This window comes from Somniosus microcephalus, chromosome 17 (genome assembly GCF_052327205.1).
Source record: "Somniosus microcephalus isolate GS21.2 chromosome 17, FLI_Smic_1.0, whole genome shotgun sequence".
NCBI classification, from domain to species: Eukaryota; Metazoa; Chordata; class Chondrichthyes; order Squaliformes; family Somniosidae; genus Somniosus; species Somniosus microcephalus.
In genome coordinates this window covers 14,726,793-14,749,037 of record NC_141003.1, presented here as the reverse complement: position 1 = coordinate 14,749,037, position 22,245 = coordinate 14,726,793, and the positions used below count along the sequence as shown (strand labels likewise).

The 22,245-nt window shown below is 47.7% G+C and overlaps 1 protein-coding gene across 3 annotated transcripts in view; it reads left to right on the top strand.

Annotated features, from left to right (window-relative positions):
* LOC147105515 (uncharacterized) overlaps positions 1-22,245 on the top strand; it is a 54,050-nt gene extending 31,805 nt beyond the window's left edge. Inside the window, exons 8-14 of one of the 3 annotated variants that reach the window (XM_086009959.1) lie at positions 1,898-2,083; positions 5,357-5,488; positions 7,740-7,925; positions 12,616-12,851; positions 14,292-14,412; positions 16,934-17,032; positions 20,100-22,245. In XM_086009959.1, coding sequence (XP_085866085.1) covers positions 1,898-2,083; positions 5,357-5,488; positions 7,740-7,925; positions 12,616-12,851; positions 14,292-14,412; positions 16,934-17,032; positions 20,100-20,222 — 1,083 coding nt within the window. In that variant the 3' untranslated portion in view covers positions 20,223-22,245. Of the gene's footprint in view, positions 1-1,897; positions 2,084-5,356; positions 5,489-7,739; positions 7,926-12,612; positions 12,852-14,291; positions 14,413-16,933; positions 17,033-20,099 lie in introns of all 3 variants that reach the window. The other 2 variants (XM_086009958.1, XM_086009960.1) reach the window with 2 other exon arrangements.

Below are 22,245 nucleotides of genomic sequence, written 5' to 3'. Positions count from 1 at the left end.
GCTCGTGTTGAATAAATTGCAAACATTATTGTAAATAGGAAGTGTTTACATTCTCTCGAGAGCATGAGGTACAGATCGGCCACAATCTAACTCAAGGGCACAGATTTAAGGTAATTTGCACAAGAACCAGAGGGGAGACGAGGAGGAATGTTTTTATGGAGAGTTCTGATCTGCAGGGCATTGCCTGAAAGGGAGCTCCACTGTCTCTGATTTCTCGCACTGCTTGTCCGACATCCAGTCCTGGATGAGCAGAAATTTCCTCCAATTAAATATTAGGAAGCCATTGCCTTTGGTCCCCCGTTACCTAGCAATCGACTCCATCCCTATCCCTCTCCCTCTCCCTGTCTGAGGCTGAACCCCCCCCCCGGGCCGTTCACCACCTTGGCGCCCTATTTGACCCTGAGATGACCTTCCGACCGCATATCTGCTGCATCACCAAGACCGCCTATTTCCACCTCCGGAATGACTCCTGTCCCCGTCTCCGCCTCAGCTCCTCTGCTGCTGAAACCCTCACCTGTGCTGTTCTTACCTCCAGTCTGATTATTCCAGTGATCTCCTGGTTGACCTCCCATCTTCCACTCTACATAAAATTAAACTCATCCAAAACTCGGCTGTCCCTGTCCTAACTCTCACCAAGTCCCGTTCACCCACCGCCCTGCACTCGCTGACCTACATTTGCTCCCGGTCCGGCAATGTCTCCATTTTAGAATTCTCTCACAAGCAAAATACTGTGGATGCTGGAAATCTGAAATAAAACAGAAAATGTTGGAAATACTCAGCCAGTCAGCCTGACCGGAGTATTTCCAGCATTTTCTGTTTATATTTTAGAATTTTCATCCTTGTTTTCAAATCCCTCCATGGCCTCGCCCCTCCCTATCTCTGTAATCTCCTTCAGCCCCACAACCCCCCCGAGATAGCTGCGCTCCTCCAGTTCTGGCCTCTTGTGTATCACTGATTTTAATCGCTCCACCATTGGTGGCCGTGCCTTCTGTTGCCTCGGCCCCAAGCTCTGGAATTCCCTGCCTAAACCTCTCCGCCTCTCCACCTCACTTTCCTCCTTTAAGACACTCCTTCAAACCTGCCTCTTTGACCAAGCTTTTGGTCACCTGTCCTAATGTCTCCTTATGTGGCTCGGTGTCAATTATCTCTGATAATCGCTCCTGTGAAGTGCCTTGGGATGGTTTACTATTAAAGGCGCTATATAAATACTTCATCTTGAGCCATCCTTTGTTCCTTTACCTGTTCAATCTCTCTCGATGTCTCTTAATCTCTCCTGTTTTCTATCCTATCACTGACCTTCCCTTTTGTTCTTTCATCCCATCCCCCTTTTCCCAGCCCCCAACTTGCCTTAAAATCTGTTCCCTTTCCTGCTTTTTTCTAGTTCTGACGAAGGGTCCCAGACCTGAAGCATTGACTCTGTTTCTCTCTCCACGGATGTTGCCTGGCCTGCTGAGTGTTTCCAGCGTTTTCTGTTGTTGTTTCGGATTTCCAGCATCTGCAGTATTTTGCTATGCTATACAAATACAAGTTGTTGTTGGCAGCAGAATCTGTGGAAACTTTCAAAAGGGAATTGGGTATATACTTGAAAAGGAAAAATTGGCTGTGCTTTGGGGAAAGAGAATGGGAGTGGGACTAATTGGGGAGCTCTTTCAGAGAGCACAGGCACGATGGACCGAATGGCCTCCTCCTGTGCTGATTGAATGGCTCGAGGGGCCGAATGGTCGACTCCTGTTTGTGAAAGGTCCTGTCCAGAAGTGTGTTTTTTTTCTTGGCGTTCGGGTAAAAATGAAGAGCAGTGAAAAACTAAATGCCTTCCGTCTCGCGCGCCGGGAATCTGTCGTGGCAACGGGCCGTTTCCGGGCGGTAAAGGGAGTAATGGTAGTGGATTGACCAACAGGCTAAGGAGGAGAAGTTGTTCCTGGCTGAGGAGGAGCTGGTGACCAGCAGGAATCAAGCGAGCAGCAGTCACCAGGTGGTGCAAGAACTGAAGCAAGCCAAGGCCTCGCTGGAGACAGACTTGGCCAAGAAAGACACTGAAATAAAGGACAAGAAGAAATCTCTACTGCAGATGGGGAAAGAAAAGGTAATAGCTTCACTTAATTCCGAAATTAAGGCTTGTAACGTGAATATTTTATTATGCTAACGATACAAATGGGGATAGACATTGTTCGTCTTCCTCCCACTCTAAAGATGGTTTATTAATGGCTGGATTTTCATCCAGAACTCGGGAAGGAGGCGGGACTACAACTTTCAGGGTTGTAGTCCCGCCTCCATCGAGATGCGGCCAATCCACGTGATTTTCACTTGATTGACCTTGTTGAGTCCGCCCAGCGGGCTCAGCAGGCCAATTAAGGGCCACCCGGCAACAGGTGACGTCACAGACTGAAATTTCATCTGTCAAGACGTGTTGAGTCCTTCTATGCAGACTCGGTTAGAAATCTCGCCGGCACTGAAAGCTGCAGGCTGTCACTTTTGACAGATCGCAGCCATTCTGCTTTCTGTGCCGGTTAGATGATGGACTCCCGAAACCTAGAGGAAGGAAGGCTGTAAAGGTAAGTACAGGTAATTTAAACTTCTTTAGACACACCAAACACTCTTACCTCTGCACTCATGCACCCATCACTCACCTGAACACCGACATCGCGACCCCTCCAAGTCCTTCAACCCAACGGCCCGACTCCTCTAACTTGGCGTGGTTTGGAGCCGTCGGGAATCCCACACGGCAACCTTCAAAATAGGGATTAGGCTAAAAACTGTCTGTTAACTACCTGTTAACAGGCAGTTAATTGGCACTAATCCCTTCCCGCCGCGGGTCCCAGTGCGGGGCGGGTACCCGCCTCCTTTGAAACTTACATGGGGGCGGGATGGTGTCGTGACCCCCGAACTGGATTTTAGCACCCCCCCCCCCCCCCCCCCCCCCGCACGCCTAAAAGCCCGCCTCACGGCACACTGAAAATCGACCCCTTGATGTTTTCTTCATCTGTAGAATAGACTACATCGCACATCGCGACACTTCATTCCTGTATAGGAACAGGAGGAGGCCATTCAGCCCTTTGAGCCTGTTCCACCATTCAGTGAGATCGTGGCTGATCTGTACCTCCACTCGATTTACCTGCCTTTGCTCCGTATCCCTTGATGCCCTCGCCCAACCAAACTCTATTGATCTCAGCCTTGAAAGCTTCCATTGTCCCCCAGCATTCACAGCATTTTATGGCGAGAGTTCCAAATTTCCACCACCCTTTGTGTGAAGAAGTGTTTCCTGATTTCACCCCTGAACAGTCTAGCTCTAATTATAAGATTGCTCCCATGTTCTGGATCCCCCCCACCAGAGGAAATAGTTTCTCCGTATCTGTCCTACCAAATCACTTTATCATCTAATAATTTTTTTTTTAGTCTAGGAGCCATTACTTTCAGGGCATTTCAAATATTTCTGTCCAGGTAACTTGCTGTACCCCGTGGTTACGTTATCAGTTTGTTTCTGACAGCTTTTGCAGCCCAGTGACTGGCTGATTTTAATATCTGAATTACTGAGTATGGGGTTCGGCCCAACATGTGACCATCAGTGTGAAGATGTGAACTGTTCAGCATCTGGTCTCCATTCCGGTCCTCAATTCTCCAGATACTGGTCAGCCCTCTGGGGAGGGGCCCCAGCACAGAGGGGGAGGTGGGGGGAGGGGCCCTGACTGAGGGGCGGGGCCCTGCCGCGGAGAGGGGGAGGGGCAGTGGAGGCGGAGGGAGGGGCCTGGCTCTGAGGGGCGGGGCCCCGGCACGGAGAGAGGTGTGCGGAAGGAGGTGTTTCCATTGGCTGCTAGAGACCCACAGGAGCAATATTAAAACAGCCTAAGCTTTGGTTATGTTTCCTGTCCCCCCCCCCCCCCCCCCCCCCACACCTGGCCCCTGCTCCTCCGACTGTAAACAGCACATCGCACATCCACAGGTAGGTTAAAAAATGAGGGGCATAACTAATTATTTCCATGAATAGTTACAGATTTGAGGCTAATAATGGAGTTTTGTACAACAAAGGTTGCCGTACATTTACATATCGATGTCACACTTACACTAACAGATCTAATTGGCATCAATCATTTTTAATGTTTAAAAATGAGAGACTGTTACCTTTTAAAATGACTTTTGCTGCAGTGAACTTTAACCCCCTCAAATAGTCATAAGTATTTTACAATTTTTTTATTCATTTATGGGATGCGGGCGTCGCTGGTAAGTCCAGCATTTATTGCTCATCCCCAATTGCCCTTGAGAAGGTGGTGAGCTGCTGCCTTGAACCGCTGCAGTCCGTGTGGTGAAGGTACTCCCACAGCGCTGTTAGGGAGGGAGTTTCAGGATTTTGACCCAGCGACAATGAAGGAACGGCCGATATATTTCCAAGTCAGGATGGTGTGTGACTTGGAGGGGAACTTGGAGGTGGTGGTGTTCCCATGCGCCTGCTGCCCTTGTCGTTCTAGGTGGAAGAGGTCGCGGGTTTGGGAGGTGCTGCCGAAGAAGCCTTGGTGAATTGCTGCAGTGCATCTTGTAGATGGTACACACTGCAACCACAGTATGCCGGTGGTGGGAGGAGTGAATGTTTAAGATGGAGGATGGGGTGCCAATCAAGCGGGCTGCTTTGTCCTGGATGGTGTCGAGCTTCTTGAGTGTTGTTGGAGCTGTAGTCGTCCAGGCAAGTGGAGAGTATTCTGTCACACTCCTGACTTGTGCCTTGAAAGGCTTTTGGGAGTCAGGAGGTGAGACACTCGCCGCAGAATACCTAGCCTCTAACCGGCTCTTGTTGCCACAGTATTTATGTGGCTGGTCCAGTTAAGTTTCTGGTCAATGGTGACCCCCAGGATGTTGATGGTGGGGGATTCGGCGATGGTAATGCCGTTGAATGTCGAGGGGTCATGGTTAGACACTTGCTTGTTGGAGATAGTCATTGCCTGGCACTTAAGTGGCAGGTAACATTCGCCCCACACATCAGCCCAAGCCTGAACGTCGTCCAGGTCTTTCTGCATGCGGGCATGGACTGCTTCATTATCTGAGGAGTTGCAAATGGAACTGAACACTGTGCAGTCATCAGCGAACATCCCCACTTCTGACATTATGATGGAGGGAAGGTCATTGATGAAGCAGCTGAAGATGGCTGGGCCGAAGACACTGCCCTGAGGAACTCCTGCAGCGATGTCCTGGGACTGTGATGATTGACCTCCAACCACCACAAACATCTTCCTTTGTGCTAGGTATGACTCCAGCCAGTGGAGATAAGACACGTGAAGCCCAGGTACTGTGTTGGGGGCACATAGTAGGCAATGTCTCGATCTTCCAGATTTTTTTTTTTAATGTAGAACTTTTTTCCCCTCTTTTATAGACTTTGAAAGAAGAGGAATTAGCAAAAGAAAAACTCCAAAATGATGAGCTGCAAGGGGTGAAAACGACTCTGGAAAAACAATTGAATAAACTAACTGAGGACACGAGAATCTGCAACCAGAAATCTGAGAAGGTGAGCTGAGGAATCGGACCCTGTCTGTGCGACTAAAGGGGACGTTAAACCCTGACACATTTAGCCACTAAACAGTCGATATATTTTGATGGGGTTTTTTTGGCGATGGGGTAACTAGAGGGGGTTAATCTTAAAATAGGCTGGATTTGAATTTCATCAGTTAACCAATTTAACCCAAGGATGTTGGAGTCGCTGAATTGACTACCTGAGCCGTTTTGCTATACTCCTGTATTATGGGATTTCGGGCGAATCAACGAGTGAGGGAGTTTTGTTCCGTTGATGGGGAAACTCCCTCTGCTTTCTATTTTGTAAATCCCCCTTTAACCCACCTCTACTCTGAGGTGCAGGATCTATATACAGGAAACTTTGGTTTATCCGGAGGTTAACTGTCCGGAATGCTCGAGCCACCGGCAAAAATCAGGAGCCGTTTCATTAGTTTTTTTTTCTTTTCATTGCTTTTTTTCACCAGTCAGGCTCTGCAAGGTCTCGCTGAAGCTGTTGCTAAGCTACAGAGACGCTTGCAAGGTACGGCCGACTGTTTAGAAGCTGTTGCTAAGCAACAGGGTTTGTTGCCAGATACGGAGCTCAAAATCTCCATATGTTTCAACATTAGCGCTGGTTTGTCCGGCAGTTTTGATGGGACGGCAACAGCTCGGTCCCGTCGGTGCCGGATAGCGCACAGTTTCCTGTAGTGCGGTTTTTTTTTATTTTTTATAAACCCGTCTATTTGAACTCTTAACCCATCATCCACCACCACGTATCTACCCTATCGAATCCTTTTAACATTTTAAACACCCCGGTCAAACCACCCCTCAATCTTCTATACTCGAGGGAATACAAGCCAACTTTATGCAAACTGCCCTCATGATTTAACCCTCTATCATTCTGGTGAATCTGTGCTGCACCCCCTCCAAGGCCAAGATACCCTTCCTGAGGTGTTCAGAACTGAACGCAGTGACTCCAGATGCAATCTAACTGAGCCACAACAGTGTCAGCCGTGGCTCAGTGGGCAGCACTCTCGCCTCTGAGTCAGAAGGTTGTGGGTTCAAGTCCCACTCCAGGGAGTACATAAATCTAGGCTGACACGCCAGTGCAGTACTGAGGGAGTGCTACACCTGTCGGAGGTGCCGTCTTTCGAATGAGACGTTAAACCGAACATGGCTGTAAAAGATCCCATGGCACTATTTTGAAGAGGAGCAGGGGAGTTATTCCCGGTGTCCCGGCCAATATTTCTCTCTCAATCACCATAACAAAAAAAACATTATCTGGCCATTTTCACATTGCTGTTTGTGGGAGCTTGCTGTGCGCAAATTGGATGCCGCGTTTCCCACATTACAACAGTGACTACACTTCACAAGTACTTCATTGGCTGTAAAGCGCTTTCAGACGTCTGGTGATCGTGAAAGGCGCTATATAAATGCAAGTCTTTCTTTAACCAGAGCTCTCTACAACTGAGCATAACTTCCTCCCGTTTGTATTCCGGCCCCTTGAGATAAAGACCAACATTCCTTTAGCCGTTTTGATGTGTTTTGTACCTGTTTACTGGCATTTAATGATTTGTGTACTTGGATTCCCAAATCTCTTTGCTCCTCTACAGTTCCTAGTTTATCACCATTTAGAAAATACTCCGATTTAACTTTCTTGAGCCCAGAGTGGATGATCTCACATTTGTCCACATTGAACTCGATTTACCATAGTTTTGCTCAGTCACTTAATCTGTCTATGGCCCTTTGCAACTTTCTACTCCCATCTGCACTATTTATTGTCCCTGCTAACTCGGTGACATCTGCACACTTGGATATACAACTCACTATTCCTCGATCCAAGTCATTAATACATGTGGTGAAAAGTTGAGGTCCCAAAACAGATCCCTGGGGAATGCCACTTGTCACATCCCGCCAATCAGAGTACCTGCCCTTTATCCCACCCTCTGTCTCCTACCTCCCAAACAATTTCCAACCCAAGTCAAAAGTCTACCTCCAATATTAGCTGAGTCGGAAACCGCTCTCTCCTCCGCACCCACTGGAGGTCAGTTCTTTTAATCTACTAAAAATGGATGCACGACGCTCCATCCCTAAATTCTCTGCCTTCAAGGTCATCCTTAAAACCCACTTCTTTGACCAAGCTTTTGGTCACCCCTCCTGAGATCTCCTCCTTTCTGCGATTATGCCTCGGGATGTTTATCTCCTTCATAAGCGTAAGTAGCTGTTGAATGAGGTTTGGGAATTAATGGTGCACCTGTGGCCGGCAGGAGTTGACAGGGCTGAAAGAGGCCAAGCAGTTGCTGATTCAGCAGAAGCTGGAGCTCCAGGCTAAAGCGGACAGCATGAGGACCATGCTGGAGCAGGAGCGGAGCGACCACCAGCTCACCAAGGCTAAAATCGAAGAGGCACAATTGGACCTGAAGAAACACCGCACAGAATTGGAAGCCAAACTGGTTCGTAGCCTAACATTAAAAAAAATTAGAAAGAAATCTAAGGTGTCGGCACCTTAACTACACAATTTATTATTGAGTGTTTCTTTGGTGTACTGATTGGATTTCCATCTGGTCGGGTTTAAACTAATTTGGCAGGGGGAGGGGCACCAGGATGAAGCATTGGAGAGGAGATGCAAGGTGCACAGAGGACTGGGAGAGACAAACAGCACTAGAGTAAAGAGGAGTTCAGAAATAGGAGGGATCAGACCGGGGAAACGCGAGGCAAACTAAGATGGGTTTCGAGTGCGTGTGTGTAAACGCACGGAGCGTGGGAAATAAGGTTGGTGAGCTGCAGGCACAATGGGCTGTTCACAATTTACATTAATGACCTGGATCAGGGAGTCGGATGCAGCATTTCCAAATTTGCAGACGACACTAAACTAGGAGGTGGGGTGGGCTCAGAGGAAGAGACCAGGAAGCTCCAGAGCGATTTGGACAGACTGGGCGATTGGGCGGATAAATGGCAGATGCACTATAATGTGGACAAGTGCGAAGTTATCCACCTTGGGTGCAGGAACGGGAGGGCAAATTATTATTTAAATGGCAATAGATTGGGAGAGGGGGAAGTACAGAGAGACCTGGGTGTTCTTGTACACCAGTCACTGAAGGCGAGCATGCAGGTGCAACAGGCGGTCAAGAAGGCAAACGGTATGCTGGCCTTCATAGCAAAAGGGTTAGAATACAGGAACAGGGATACCTTGCTGCAGCTGTACAGGGCACTGGTGAGACCACACCTCGAGTACTGTGTACAGTTTTGGTCGCCTCATCTGAGGAAGGATGTTCTTGCCATGGAGGGGGTGCAGCGGCGATTCACCAGGCTGATACCAGGAATGGCGGGAATGACCTATGAGGAGAGACTATGTAGTTTAGGGATGTACACACTGGAGTTTAGAAGATTGAGAGGGGACCTCATAGAAGTGTATAAAATTCTGACAGGTCTAGACAGACTGGATGCAGAAGGAATGTTTCCCTTGGCGGGTGAGAACAGAACTAGAGGACATAATTTAAGGATAAGGGCTAAACCATTTAGGACAGAGATGAGGGGGAATTTCTTCACTCAGAGAGTGGTGAACCTGTGGAACTCATTGCCACAGAGGGCAGTGTACGCCAGCTCATTAAATATATTTAAGAGGGAATTAGATATATTTCTACGGGCAAAAGGGGTTAAGGGTTACGGAGAGAAGGCGGGGACGGGATACTGAATTAAAGGATCAGCCATGATCTCATTAAATGGCGGAGCAGGCACGAAGGGCCGAATGGCCTACTCCTGCTCCTATCTTCTATGTATCTATGTATGTATCTATGTATGATGCTGTGGCGATAAGAGACCTGGCTCAAACAAGTGGAGGAATGGGTACTTCATCTTCCTGGCTACATGGTATTCAGGAAAGATGGGAAAGGAAGAAAAGGAGGCAGGGCAGTGGCTGTATTGATCAAAGAAACTATTATAGCACTGGAGAGGGATGATGTAGTTGAGGGTTCAAAGACCAAGTCTATTTGGTCATAAGTCACTGGTTCGGCCTCAGCTGGAGTTATGTGTCCAATTCTGGGCACCACACTTTAGGAAGAATGTCGAGGCCTTGGAGAGGAGATTTACTAGAATGGTATGGGGGATTTTAACTATCATATTAATTGGACAAATCAAATTGGGCAGGGCTGCCTTGAGGATGAGTTCATTGAGTGTATTAGGGATGGGTTTCTTGAGCAGTATGTAACTGAACCGACCAGGGGGCAAGCAACCTTAGATCTGGTCCTGTGTAACGAGACGGGATTAATTAAAAATGTCCTAGTAAAGGATCCCCTTGGAATGAGTGACCATAACATGGTTGAATTCCATATTCAATTAGAGGGTGAGAAGGTTGGATCTCAAACAAGCGTGCTAAGCTTGAATAAAGGAGACTATGAAGGTATGAGAGCGGAATTGAGTAGAGTGGATTGGGAAAATAGATTAAAGGGTAAGACGATACATGATCAGTGTTATTTTAAAACTTCCAAAAAATATATATTCCACTGAGAAGAAAAGGGTGTAAAAGAAAAGACAGCCATCCGTGGCTAAGTAAAGAAATTAAGGATAGTATTCGACTAAAAACAAGGGCATATAAGGTAGCCAAATCTAATGGGAGGATAGAGGATTGGGAAAACTTTAAAAGACAGCAAAAAATAACAAAAAGATTGATTAAGAAAGGGAAGATAGATTATGAAAGTAAATTAGCAAAAAATATAAAAACAGATAGTAAGAGTTTTTATAGTTATATAAAAAGAAAAAGGGTGGCTAAAGTAAATGTTGGTCCCTTAGAGGATGAGACCGGGAAATTAATGGTGGGAAATATGGAGATAGCAAAAACACTGAGTGAATATTTTATATCAGTCTTTACAGTAGAAGACACTAAGAATATCCCAACACTGGACAAACAGGGGGCTAAAGGGGGGGGAGGAGCTAAACACGATCAAAATCACTAAGGAAGTGGTACTCGGTAAAATGATGGGACTCAAGGCGGATAAATCACCTGGACATGATGGCTTACATCCTAGGGTCTTGAGGGAAGCGGCGGTAGGGATTGTGGATGCATTGGTGGTAATTTTCCAAAACTCCCTGGACTCGGCAAAGGTCCCGGCAGACTGGAAAACTGCTAATGTAACACCCTTATTTAAAAAGGGCAGTAGACAGAAGGCTGGAAACTATAGACCGGTTAGCCTAACATCTGTGGTAGGTAAAATTTTGGAGTCCATTATTAAGGAGACAGTAACAGGACATTTGGATAATCATCATTTAATAGGACAAAGTCAGCATGGTTTTATGAAGGGAAGTCATGTTTGACAAATTTGCTGGAGTTCTTTGAGGAAGTAACATATAGGGTGGATAAAGGGGAACCAGTGGACGTAGTGTATTTAGACTTCCAAAAGGCATTTGACAAGGTGCCACACAAAAGATTATTGCTTAAGATAAAAAATCACGGGATTGGGGGTAATATTCTGGCATGGATAGAGGATTGGCTATCTAACAGAAGGCAGAGAGTTGGGATAAATGGTTCATTCTGAGAATGAACCATCAGTAACTAGTGGTGTTCCGCAGGGGTCGGTGCTGGGTCCCCAACTCTTTACAATCTATATTAACGATTTGGAGGCGGGGACCGAGTGTAACATATCAAAGTTTGCAGATGATACTAAGATGGGAGGGAAAGTAGTGAGTGAGGAGGACATAAAAAACCTGCAAGGGGACATAGACAGGCTAAGTAAGTGGGCAGAGATTTGGCAGATGGAATACAATACTGGAAAGTGTGAGGTTATGCACTTTGGCAGGAAAAATCGTAGAGCAAGTTATTATCTTAATAGCAAGAAACTGGAAAGTACTGAAGTACAAAGGGATCTGGGGGTCCTGGTGCACGAAACTCAAAAGGTTAGTATGCAGGTGCAGCAAGTGATTAAGAAGGCCAATGGAATGTTGGCTTTCATTGCTAGGGGGATAGAATATAAAAATAGGGAGGTATTGCTTCAGTTGTACAAGGTATTGGTGAGACCGCACCTGGAATACTGCATACAGTTTTGGTGTCCATACTTCAGAAAAGACATACTTGCTCTCGAGTCAGTACAAAGAAGGTTCACTCGGTTAATCCCGGGGATGAGGGGATGGACATATGAGGAGAGGTTGAGTAGACTGGGACTCTATTCATTGGAGTTCAGAAGAATGAGAGGCGATCTTATTGAAACATATAAGGTTGTGAAGGGGTTGGATCGGGTGGATGCGGGGAAGATGTTCCCGATGGGTGAAACTAGAACTAGGGGGCATAGTCTTAGAATAAGGGGCTGCTCTTTCAAAACTGAGATGAGGAGGAACTACTTCACTCAGAGGGTGGTAGGTCCATGGAATATGCTGCCCCAAAAAGCTGTAGAAGCTACATCATTACATAAATTTAAAACAGAAATAGACAGTTTCCTAGAAGTAAAGGGAATTAAGGGTTACGGGGAGCGGGCAGGAATTTGGACATGAGTCTAGGTTCGGATCGGACATGGCCCTGTGGGTAGCGGAGCGGGCCCAGGGGCCGTGTAGCCTGATCCTGCTCCTATTTCGTGTGTCTAATTCTGTTAGATTCAGGAGATGGTTCTGTGATAGTAGATTGGCGGTTAGGATCAGATCAGCCATGATCTTATTGAATGGCGGAGCAGGCTCAAGGGGCCGATTGGCCTACTCCTGCTCCTATTTCTTATGTTCTTATGTACCAGAGATGAAAGATTTCAATTACTTGGAGAGACTGGGATCCTTCTCCTTCGCGCAGAGAAGGTTAAGGTGAGATTTGATAGAGGTGTTCAAAATCATGAGGAATTCTGATAGAGCAGATAGGGAGAAAAATTACTTCATTGGTTGTAAAGCGCTTTGGGACGTCCTGGGGTCGTGAAAGGCGCTATATAAATGCAAATTATTTCTTGATTTGTGTTGGGATTGGCCTGTGTACATTGGAATGCAAGTACTAATAAAGTAATATTTTATTAAAGATTTGACCTACACTTGGGAACAATGACTACATGAGCGGCACTGACAATAGTTGTATTTGAGGTGGGGGAAGGGGATTGAACTTGGAAAAGTTTTATTGTATCGGGAGTGCGATGAAGTTGATGTGTCTGAGCTTGTCTTACCATTGCTTCGAAACAGCAGAGTGAGCGGAAGGCTAAGGAAGGACAAAGCAAGCAGCACGAAGAGGCGGAGCTCAAGCTCAACATGCAGATCACTGCGCTGAACGAAAACATGGCCACGCTGAAGAAGGAGTGGCAGGGCAGCCAGCGGCGGGTCAGCGAGCTGGAGAAACAGACGGACGACCTCCGCGGAGAGATCGCCGTGTTGGAAGCCACCGTGCAGCACAACCAGGAGGAGAGGAGAGCTCTCTTGGAAAGGTGTGACCGCGCTCACTCACTGCGTGCGCTCTTCTACCCATCGCATCTAGTCTTCGTTGTGAATGAGATCCAAAACCAGCCTCTTCCCCCTTGGGGAGCAGGAGCAGCCTCGAGTGTTGTCTTCTAGTAGTCTTGGTTGGATGTAGGACTGAACAACATTTTGGATCTGTATGGAAAGGCTTTCTCCCCCCCCCCCCCCCCCCCCCCCCCCAAAACTGGAATTGTTCAGCACAGGAGGAGGTCACTCGACCCTGTGCCTGCTCTTCATCGATGCAGGTGCAGCAAGTAGTTAGGAAGGCAAATGGTATGTTGGCCTTCATTGCAAAAGGATTTGAGTACAGAAGCAAGGATGTCTTACGACAGTTGTACAGGGCCTTGGTGAGACCACACCTGGAGTACTGTGTGCAGTTTTGGTCTCCTTACCTAAGAAAAGATATACTTGCCATAGAGGGAGTGCAGCAAAGGTTCACCAGACTGATTCCTGGGATGGCAGGATTGTCGTACGAGGAGAGATTGGGTCGACTAGGCCTGTATTCACTAGAGTTTAGAAGAATTGAAACCTATAAAATTCTGACAGGGCTAGACAGACTGGATGCAGGTAGGATGTTTCCCCTGGCTGGGGGGGGTCTAGAACGAGGGGTCACAGTCTCAGGATACGGGGTAGGATATTTAGGACTGAGATGAGAAATTCCTTCACTGAGGGTGGTGAGCCTGTGGAATTCTCTACCACAGAAGGCTGTGGAGGCCAAGTCACTAAATATATTTAAGGAGATAGATAGATTTCTAGACACAAAAGGCATCAAGGGGTATGGGGAGAGAGCAGGAATATGGTGTTGAGATAGAGGATCAGCCATGATATTGAATGGCAGAGCAGGCTCGAAGGGCCGAATGGCCTACTCCTACTCTCTTTCTGTTTCTAAATTGCTACACTGCCACAGCGCAAGTAAAAGCTTGCCGAGAGCCTCAGCCTGTTGCCGTGGCAATGAACTGTGACCTGGGATGGGTTCTTCACACACACGAGAAATTCTCGATCGCAGCCCTGTCACCTGTCACCGGGGAGGTACCAGGCTGTGCACAGGGTGTGGGAGGGAAGCTCGGACATGAGTGAGCCTGCTGCTGAGTGGTATTGATGTCCGTAGAGGAAGACTCCTTCCACCGTATCTGTCGGATGTGTAGGTGAGGAGGCTGTTTCTTAAAGGGGCAGGGGCGGTGGAGAAATTGAAGCACACTCCGTATTTAAAGGGGCACCGTCTCCATTTGTGGACAAGTACTTTGGCAGCCATTTTATTTCTGGTTCGTCAGTCCTTTTTGTTGCAGTGTCTCCAGTGTGACGGGCAGAAGTTTGCCAGACACTTCTTCATTGGAGCCCATGTCCCTTGGGGACTCGATATGTTATTGAGTCTTTCATGCCTGTTTTAAACTGTCGCCCTTGTCAATCAGGTGCCTCACGAGCGAAGGAGAAATGGAAAAGCTCCAGGGGAAGGTGATGGACCTGAGGCGAAAGCTGGATGATACGACAGCTGCTATGCAGGAGTTGGGGAGAGAGAACCAGGCGCTCCAGGTAACCGCATGTTGCAGCTGTGGGTGCAAGAACCGCAGTGAGTGACGCGAGTCTTAATGGTGCCTCCACCTGGTCCTGACACCAAACTCTGACCATGCAGTCTCCCCGCCTGGTACGGCGGCTCGTGGAAATCAAACCTGGAGCCCGGTGTCGGAGTCCCGGAGGGGGGTGGGGGGGTGTCCCGGTCCCAGAGCTGGAGTCCCGGGGGGGGGGGGAGGGGGGCCCGGAGCCAGAGCCCTGGGGGGGGGGGGGGGGGGTCGCGCTCTGCTTTTCTTCATAGCCAGTTGGGATCTTAACACCTACTTTACATTAAACGGGTTTAGTGTTGGTGCAAAGTGCAAACCACTTCATGCCAATGTTAAGCTCCCAGCTGCTCAGCTTTTGGGCCTCCATTCAGCACTCGATTTACTCGATCGCTCCCACCCCTCCACCTTTGATGCCCTTGTCCCCAGCCCGAGGGACGCAGGCTTGGGCGTATCTGGCGCACAACTGGTTCAGCCGCCAGATTTGGCTGAACCGCATCGAGTGCTGTTGGGCCTCGCTCTCCTCTGCCAAAGCCGCTGACTACTCCAGAATCAGCCTGGAGAGTAAAGATAACCCTGGCATCTTTTCACTGCCTTAAACCCCTCAGCCCGGCCCCCGATACCCTCGCCTCCAACAAGAAGTGCGGGGAGCTGAGGGACTCCTGTATCACTGATTGACACCATGCGTTCAGCTACTCCCCTCTCCATCAGGCCAAACTTCCTCATTCCTGATAAACTGAGGGGCTAACTCCATTCAACTTAATTTTTGTTTACCACCTTTATATCTATTGGTCAGCACTTTGGGTTTAACCATCGAGTCTAAATCCTGTGACTCAACCTTCCCCCATCACTTTACAATAGCAGGAAAGGCAAACCAATATACGGTACAGTATGTTAATAGATCTCGGGCAAAGAGCCGCAGTTCCCCCTCTCTGGAACTACTTTTTAGGTGTTGTCAGTGTTGTAATGCAGCCACTTTGCGCACAGCGAGCTTACAAAAACTGTAATGAGATAGTAACCAAGTAATCTGTTTTTAGTGATGTTGGTTGAGGGATAAATATTGGCCAATATTCCCCTGCTCCTCTTCAAACAGTGCTGTGGGATCTTTTACATCCGCCTGAGGGGGCAGACAGGGCCTCGGTTTAAGGTCTCATCCGAAAGACGGCGCCTCCGACAGTGCAATACTGAGGGAGTGTTGCACTGCTGGAGTGTCAGCCTGGATTATGTGCTCAAGTCTCTGGAGTGGGGCTTGAACTCACGACTTTCTGACTCGGGGGTGAGGGTGCTACCCACTGAGCCACACCTGACACCTTAAGAACTCCAAGATATTGGCCCAGAAATTTGGGTCGGGGGCTTCCCGCGGGTGTAAGCCCCTGACCTGCACTTACCTAGCGTGCCGGCCGTTGTGCTGTAGGGCCCCCGTGGAATTCCGATCCTGGGCCTGCTCCAGCTGCCGGCGCGCAGTGCTTGCGTATCCCAGGGGCGCCGTTAGTTCGATGCATCCCCTGGGATCACGTGGGCCATGACGAGCCAATCGGAGCAGGGAATGCTCCATTCATAAGTTAGACAGGAAGAGCTGTCAAACCTATAAGTACTATAAGCCCCAAAACATCACTAAGTCTTCAAATTATTTTTTTTCAATCGCATTTTTTAAATAAACTATAAACTACATGAAATAACTATTTTAAACAATAATTTAAATTTTTGAAAAAAATAATTTTATTTTTTAACGGGGCTAAAAATAAACTTACCTTTCTTTAAAGTATTTAAAAATAATAAACCTGTGGGGAAAAAAGTTTTAATTTTAATTAATTCACCACTTACCTTGTTAAAAGCAGGCCTTGCGCCTGCTTTTTAAATGTGTAACTTCTGCAGACTTACACACCCGGGGAAACCTGCAAAAAAAAAAAAACGAAGTTCGATGCGCACGCACAGCCTCTCCTGCACATGCGCAGCCTCTCCTGCGCACAGCCTTCAACCTCTTAACCTCTGCTTTCAGGGGAACAGAACTGCCGGTTTCCCACGCATGCGCAGTACATGCAGGAAACTGGCGCTTCCATTGGGCTTACGGGTGAGTACCCCATGCGTACTCGCCCGTGGAGACCCGAATTTCTGGGCCATTAATTCAGGCCAGCATTAGTAAGCTGCCTGCAGTTCATGCAGCGGGGACTGGCCTGGCGGTGGGGGGGGTTTGGCTTCCAGGCACTGTCTGGGGACAGTGGGGAAAGTCCCAGCTCCCAGTGACAGGCCTAACTGCGGGACCCGGCACCGAGCCAGGCTGGCCGGCTAATGGATAGCAGCGCCATGACTCTCCGCAACCCGACTCGTTCAACCATCAAAATAGTGATGCAAGCTGATATAAAGAAGCTGAAAGCACAGTGCTGCGGGAATTGTTAAGGAAGGGCGCTGCACTCCGTTATCTGGTGGATTGTGCGGTGAGCTATATCGACATTCCCGCAAAGAAAACAAAATGATGGTTTCCTTTTTTGCTCTGGTAGATTAAACACACGCAAGCACTAAATAGGAAGTGGACCGACGACACCGACGTGATGAACTGTATGTCCTGTGGAAAGGGATTCTCCGTCACCATCAGAAAGGTATGCACTTGCTGTTTCGAATCCTTAAACCCATAGCACCCCGGGCTTGTTGCCCCAAACCCGCCTGCTCTTCAGGGCACTTCGGGAAAATTCGAAATGTTTGAGGGCAATGAAGATATTTTGTGAAAATCTGAAATAAAAACAGCAAATGTCGGAAATACTCAGCAGGCCAGGCAGCATCAGTGGAGAGAGAAACAGTTAACGTTTCAGGTCGATGACCTCACATCAGAACTCTGTTTATTTTACGAGTAGTTTAAGCACTTTCTTTTGAGCCTTTTGTTTGAATGTCGGGTGCATTAATATTAAAAGAAGGAGACCGCTTGATGTCCTGTGCAATTACAGGAATAATGTCGTGTACAGAGGTTAAAATGGATGGTTGTCTCGATATAAGATGGGAGATGTGAAGGAGGCTTTTCCGTGGTCCCTTTGGTAGAGATGCTGACAAGGTGCTGATCAGAATTCTCCATTTACTTATGGAGAAACCCCTTCTACACGTAAATAATCACTCCCTCGTTGTAATGATTCTTCTCAAACATTTTGAGAGTTTCGCCCTCGCTGTCAACCGGTAAGTGTTCCAAAATGCTAAAGGGGAGTGCTGGAAAATGGTCAGTGTCTGTGAAGAGAGTTGGCAGGTTCTGATGTTTTGGGTGTAGACCCTAGCACTGATGATGGAAGTTACATACATGGGATACACAGCACAGAAACGGGCCATTCGACCCACCCCCTCGAGTTGGAGGATCGGTCAGCTCTCTCCTCACTGAGGAAAGCGAGTGAGATACAGAAGGAAGAACAGCAGTTTTTGTGAAATGAACCGGAGATCAATCCCGTCCTTTTCGGTGCGCGGGGGGCTCCCACCTGAATACTGCCGGAAACTATTTGTTATTTAGCGTAACGACAGCAGACTGCTGCCGGTGACTGGTCCGCTCCAAGTGCCGGGAGTTGGTCAAGTACATCCTTCGTATCAGACTCACCTGATTTCAAAATGGAATTGGACGTTTCGCCCTCCATCTAAAGAAAGAAAGACTTGCATTTCTGTAGCGCCTTTCACCACCTCAGGACGTCCCAGAGCGCTTTACAGCCATTGAAGCACACTTGAAGTGTAGTCACTGTTGTAATGTAGGAAACGCGGCAGCCTATTTGCGCACAGCAAGCTCCCACAAACAGCAATGTGATAATGACCCGATAATCTGTTTTTAGGTGTTGATTTGAGGGATAAATATTAGCCAGGACACCAGGGATAACTCCCCTGCTCTTCTTCAAAATAGTGCCATGGGATATTTTACATCCACCTGAGAGGGCAGACAGGGCCTCAGTTTAGACGGTACCTCTGACAGTGCAGCGCTCCCTCAGCACTGCACTGGCGTGTCGGAGTAGGTGTAAATCTCTGGAGTGGGACTTGAACCCATAACTTTCTAAATCAGAGGCAAGAGTGCTACCCACTGAGCCACAGCTGACTCCTAATCCTTGTTTTCCCAAACATGTTGCTATCATTGCTTTTGTGATTTTTTTTAAAAAATTTTTTTTATAGCAAAACCGGTTTCCTTATCCGTGGAAACGAGCATTGGAATGCCAGTCTGCGAGAGCTTGAAGTTCTTGTAACTGGCCACACAACTGCTAAATATATTTAGAATCATAGAAATTAGCGACACAAAAGGAGGCCATTCGGCCCATCCTCTCTCTGCTGGTTAAAAATGAGCTCTCCAGCCTAATCCCACTTTCCAGCTCTTGGCCCGTAGCCTTGTAGGTTATGGCACTTTGTACAAAAATAATAAATTGCAGGACAACGGTCAGTGTCTGTGAAGAGAGTTGGCAGGTTCTGATGTTTCGGGTGTAGACCCTAGCACTGATGATGGAAGTTACATACGTGGGATACACAGCACAGAAACGGGCCATTCGACCCACCCCCTCGGGTTGGAGGCTCGGTCAGCTCTCTCCTCACTGAGGAAAGTGAGTGAGATACAGAAGGAAGAACAGCAGTTTTTGTGAAATGAACCGGAGATCAATCCCGTCCTTTTCGGTGCGCGGGGGGCTCCCACCTGAATACTGCCGGAAACTGTTTGTTATTTAATGAAGCATCAGGTCTGTTCTGAATCACAACAGTACCGCACCGTGTGGACAAGATGGAGTCAGGACCCTGGGTCCTCCAAAACAATAGCAGTCCTTACAGATGCCTGCAGGCCAATGACCACTCAGCATGTGATCACATGCGAATATAATAGGTGTTCCTTACAGATGCCTGCGGGCCAATGATAAATCAATATGCAAATGTTACAATGAGGGTTTCTGCCTCTGTCACCCTTTCAGGCAGTGAGTTCCAGAGCCCCACCACCCTTTGGGTGAAAAAAGTTCTCCTCAACTCCCCTCTAATCCTTCTACCAGTTACTTTAAATCTGTGCCCCCTGGTTATTGACCCCTCTGCTAAGGGAAACAGATCCTTCCTATCCACTCTATCTAGGCTCATAATTTTATACACCTCAATTAAATCTCCCCTCGGCCTCCTTTGTTCCAAAGAAAACAACCCCAGCCTCTCCAATCTTTCCTCCTAGCTAAAATTCTCCAGTCCTGGTGACATCCTCCTAAATCTCTCTCGTGCAATCACCTCTTTCCTGTAAGGGGCACTGGTCATGTCGTGGGCAGTGCGTGTGAGAACTGGCAATGTTTTGAGTCTCCTCTTTGTTAGAATTCTGTTTTGTTGGGTGAGGGTATTGAGGGATATGGAACAAAGGCGGGTAAATGGGGTTGCGGTACAGATCAGCCACGATCTAATTGAATGGTGGAACAGCATGGAGGGGCTGAATGGCCTCCTCCTGTTCCTGTGTCTTTAACCCTTCCGACCTCCTGCTGCCGCGTTTCCGACATTACAACAGTGACTGCACTTCAGTAGAACTTTGGGATGCCCTGAGGACGTGAAGGGCGCTATATAAATGTAAGTTGTATACCTCTATAAAACCCCTGCAATTCACCTGCTGCGTGACTGGCCTCTAAGAGGGTCTGTGGTGAAAATCTAGATGTTATCATTTTGCTTGCAAGTTCAGTTGAGCTAACGTCCAATTCTTGTCCTTTGCAGCATCACTGTAGAAACTGTGGAAACATTTTTTGTGCCGAATGTTCTGCGAGGAATGCCTTAACCCCCTCCTCGAAGAAGCCCGTCCGAGTCTGCGACACATGTTTCGATGAACTGCAGGGATGAGTTGTCCTGGTGCTTTGCCTCGGGCCAGGAACCTATAACTACTCTTGTATTCACACAATTATTTTGTATTTTAAAAGACTGTATGTTGGCGGTGTAATAATTCCTGGCCATGGTAATTAGTTGCTGTTAGTTGGGAATCTATTGACGTGTTCAGCAGCTCACTCCCAACCTCTGCTCCAGCCGGGGTTTTTGATTCAGTTTCACACCACAGAAACACAGGTTTCTGGAATCGATGAAATTAGGTGTAAATAAGGCATCCGAGAGGATCCCTCTGTTTTAGAACCCGCCCGATTTTAACCTGATTTCAACGGGAATGGGAATCGGGCGGGTTCTGTAACAGGCGGCCAATCTCCGCCAGAATGTGAAAGTTACCTCCCTCGAGTCCGACTCCTTTTAATCCCTTTACTGGGCCAAGAACGTCAACAGACGCAACCTTAACAGAGTTGGGATTCTTCGCTGCACCAAGAGACAAAACCATCTTAAACATGAGGGCAGCTTCGCAGAGTCTTGTAAAGTTTTGAGTGAAGCGTTTTGGTTCCGTACTCCATGGATTCCCATTAGGTTCCTTCGGAAACTGAGCAACGCTGACAAACCTTGATCAGCTTCTGCTGTGCTGAAGGAAGAGTGAGGCTTTAATTGCTAATATCTAGCAAATGTCATCTCCCTTCAGCCACGCTCCTTTTAGTGAGTTATTCCAGCTGGTTGTTTGCTTAAAGATATTCTTTCTTCAAACTGTTGATGTCAGTTGGCTTTTAATAGTTAATATTCCTCTTTTCATCCTTTGTTTTTCTCCTTTCATTGTTTTGCGAAGAGTCAATCAATGCCAGGGACTAGAGTGAAGATGGGGGAGGCAGGCTTGTGCTGCGAAATGTTCGCCAACATTCGGCCCTGAAAACTGCCCGAGTAACTGCGTCCCTTCCCACTTGTATTAGGGCAGGCTGGAGACGAGCTTGTGCAGATCGGTCTTGTGTGTCGTTCGACCGGGTGGGGCTGTCCTTGTGGTGCCTCCGAGCTGTGACTGGCCAGCTCTCTTGTCACTGAACAGAACCAGAAACCCCTGGTCACCGATCCCAGCGTTGCTTGAAGTGTGCGCTGGAAACTTCACGCTGGCCGCCGCGCAGCGGGTTAGAATGTGTGCACGAGAGACCTGGCCCCGGATCTCCCTTCTGTTTGTCTTCCCTCCCTCCCTCCCTCCCTTGCGGCAACTCTCCACTTCTTCTCGGCCCTGCCGAGATCGAAAGTCCAGTGTGAGGGTATCTTGTTCATTGACACAAAGAGCTGCCTGAAATCCGCCTCGTGCGGCTTTCTCTGGGCTTTTCTCTATCATGTTACAGGAGGCGATGCTGAAATTTAAAAACCTAATCCAAATGCTGCCCACTTTATATTTTCCTGTATATATTAACTGGCCTGCGCACATTAATTAATCCAATTATTTCTTTTACTGACTAGTATATCCCCCCCTCGCCCACCAATGCAAACTAGGCTAACTATGTGAGGGGCCATTTCACTCGGACCTGATCAGTGCATGTGGTCAAGTAACCCTGTGCTAAATTCACATGACCCTTCCACGGGGATAGTGCGTGTGACGGGGCCGCGAGTCAGACTGCTGTACACTGTCCAAATGCTGCAGCCACTCACTGGTTCAGTTAGCCGATTCCTCCATTATAAAACTCTTCTGCTAACGCTGGGTGTAAGTTTGAAAGGAATGTTGTGTCGCGGACCCTGACGTTCGATGGTGAAAAGCAAGGAGCTGATATTCTCGGTTTTGATGGTGCCTGCATGAAACGTCAGTAACTGAAACTAGTTGCTTTCATGCTTATTGTTTTTTAAAAAAAATGATGTGAATAATAGACAATTGTGTACAAAAATGGTATTAACTTCTGTATCATGTGAACCTGTGTATAGATATTCAAAGGTTTAATTCTCGATACTGGATGAAGATCATGTAATCTGTTTATAGTAAAAATGATAATTTGAACAGTGATGCTACTTCCACAATTAAATTTATTGTTTAGTAAAACTG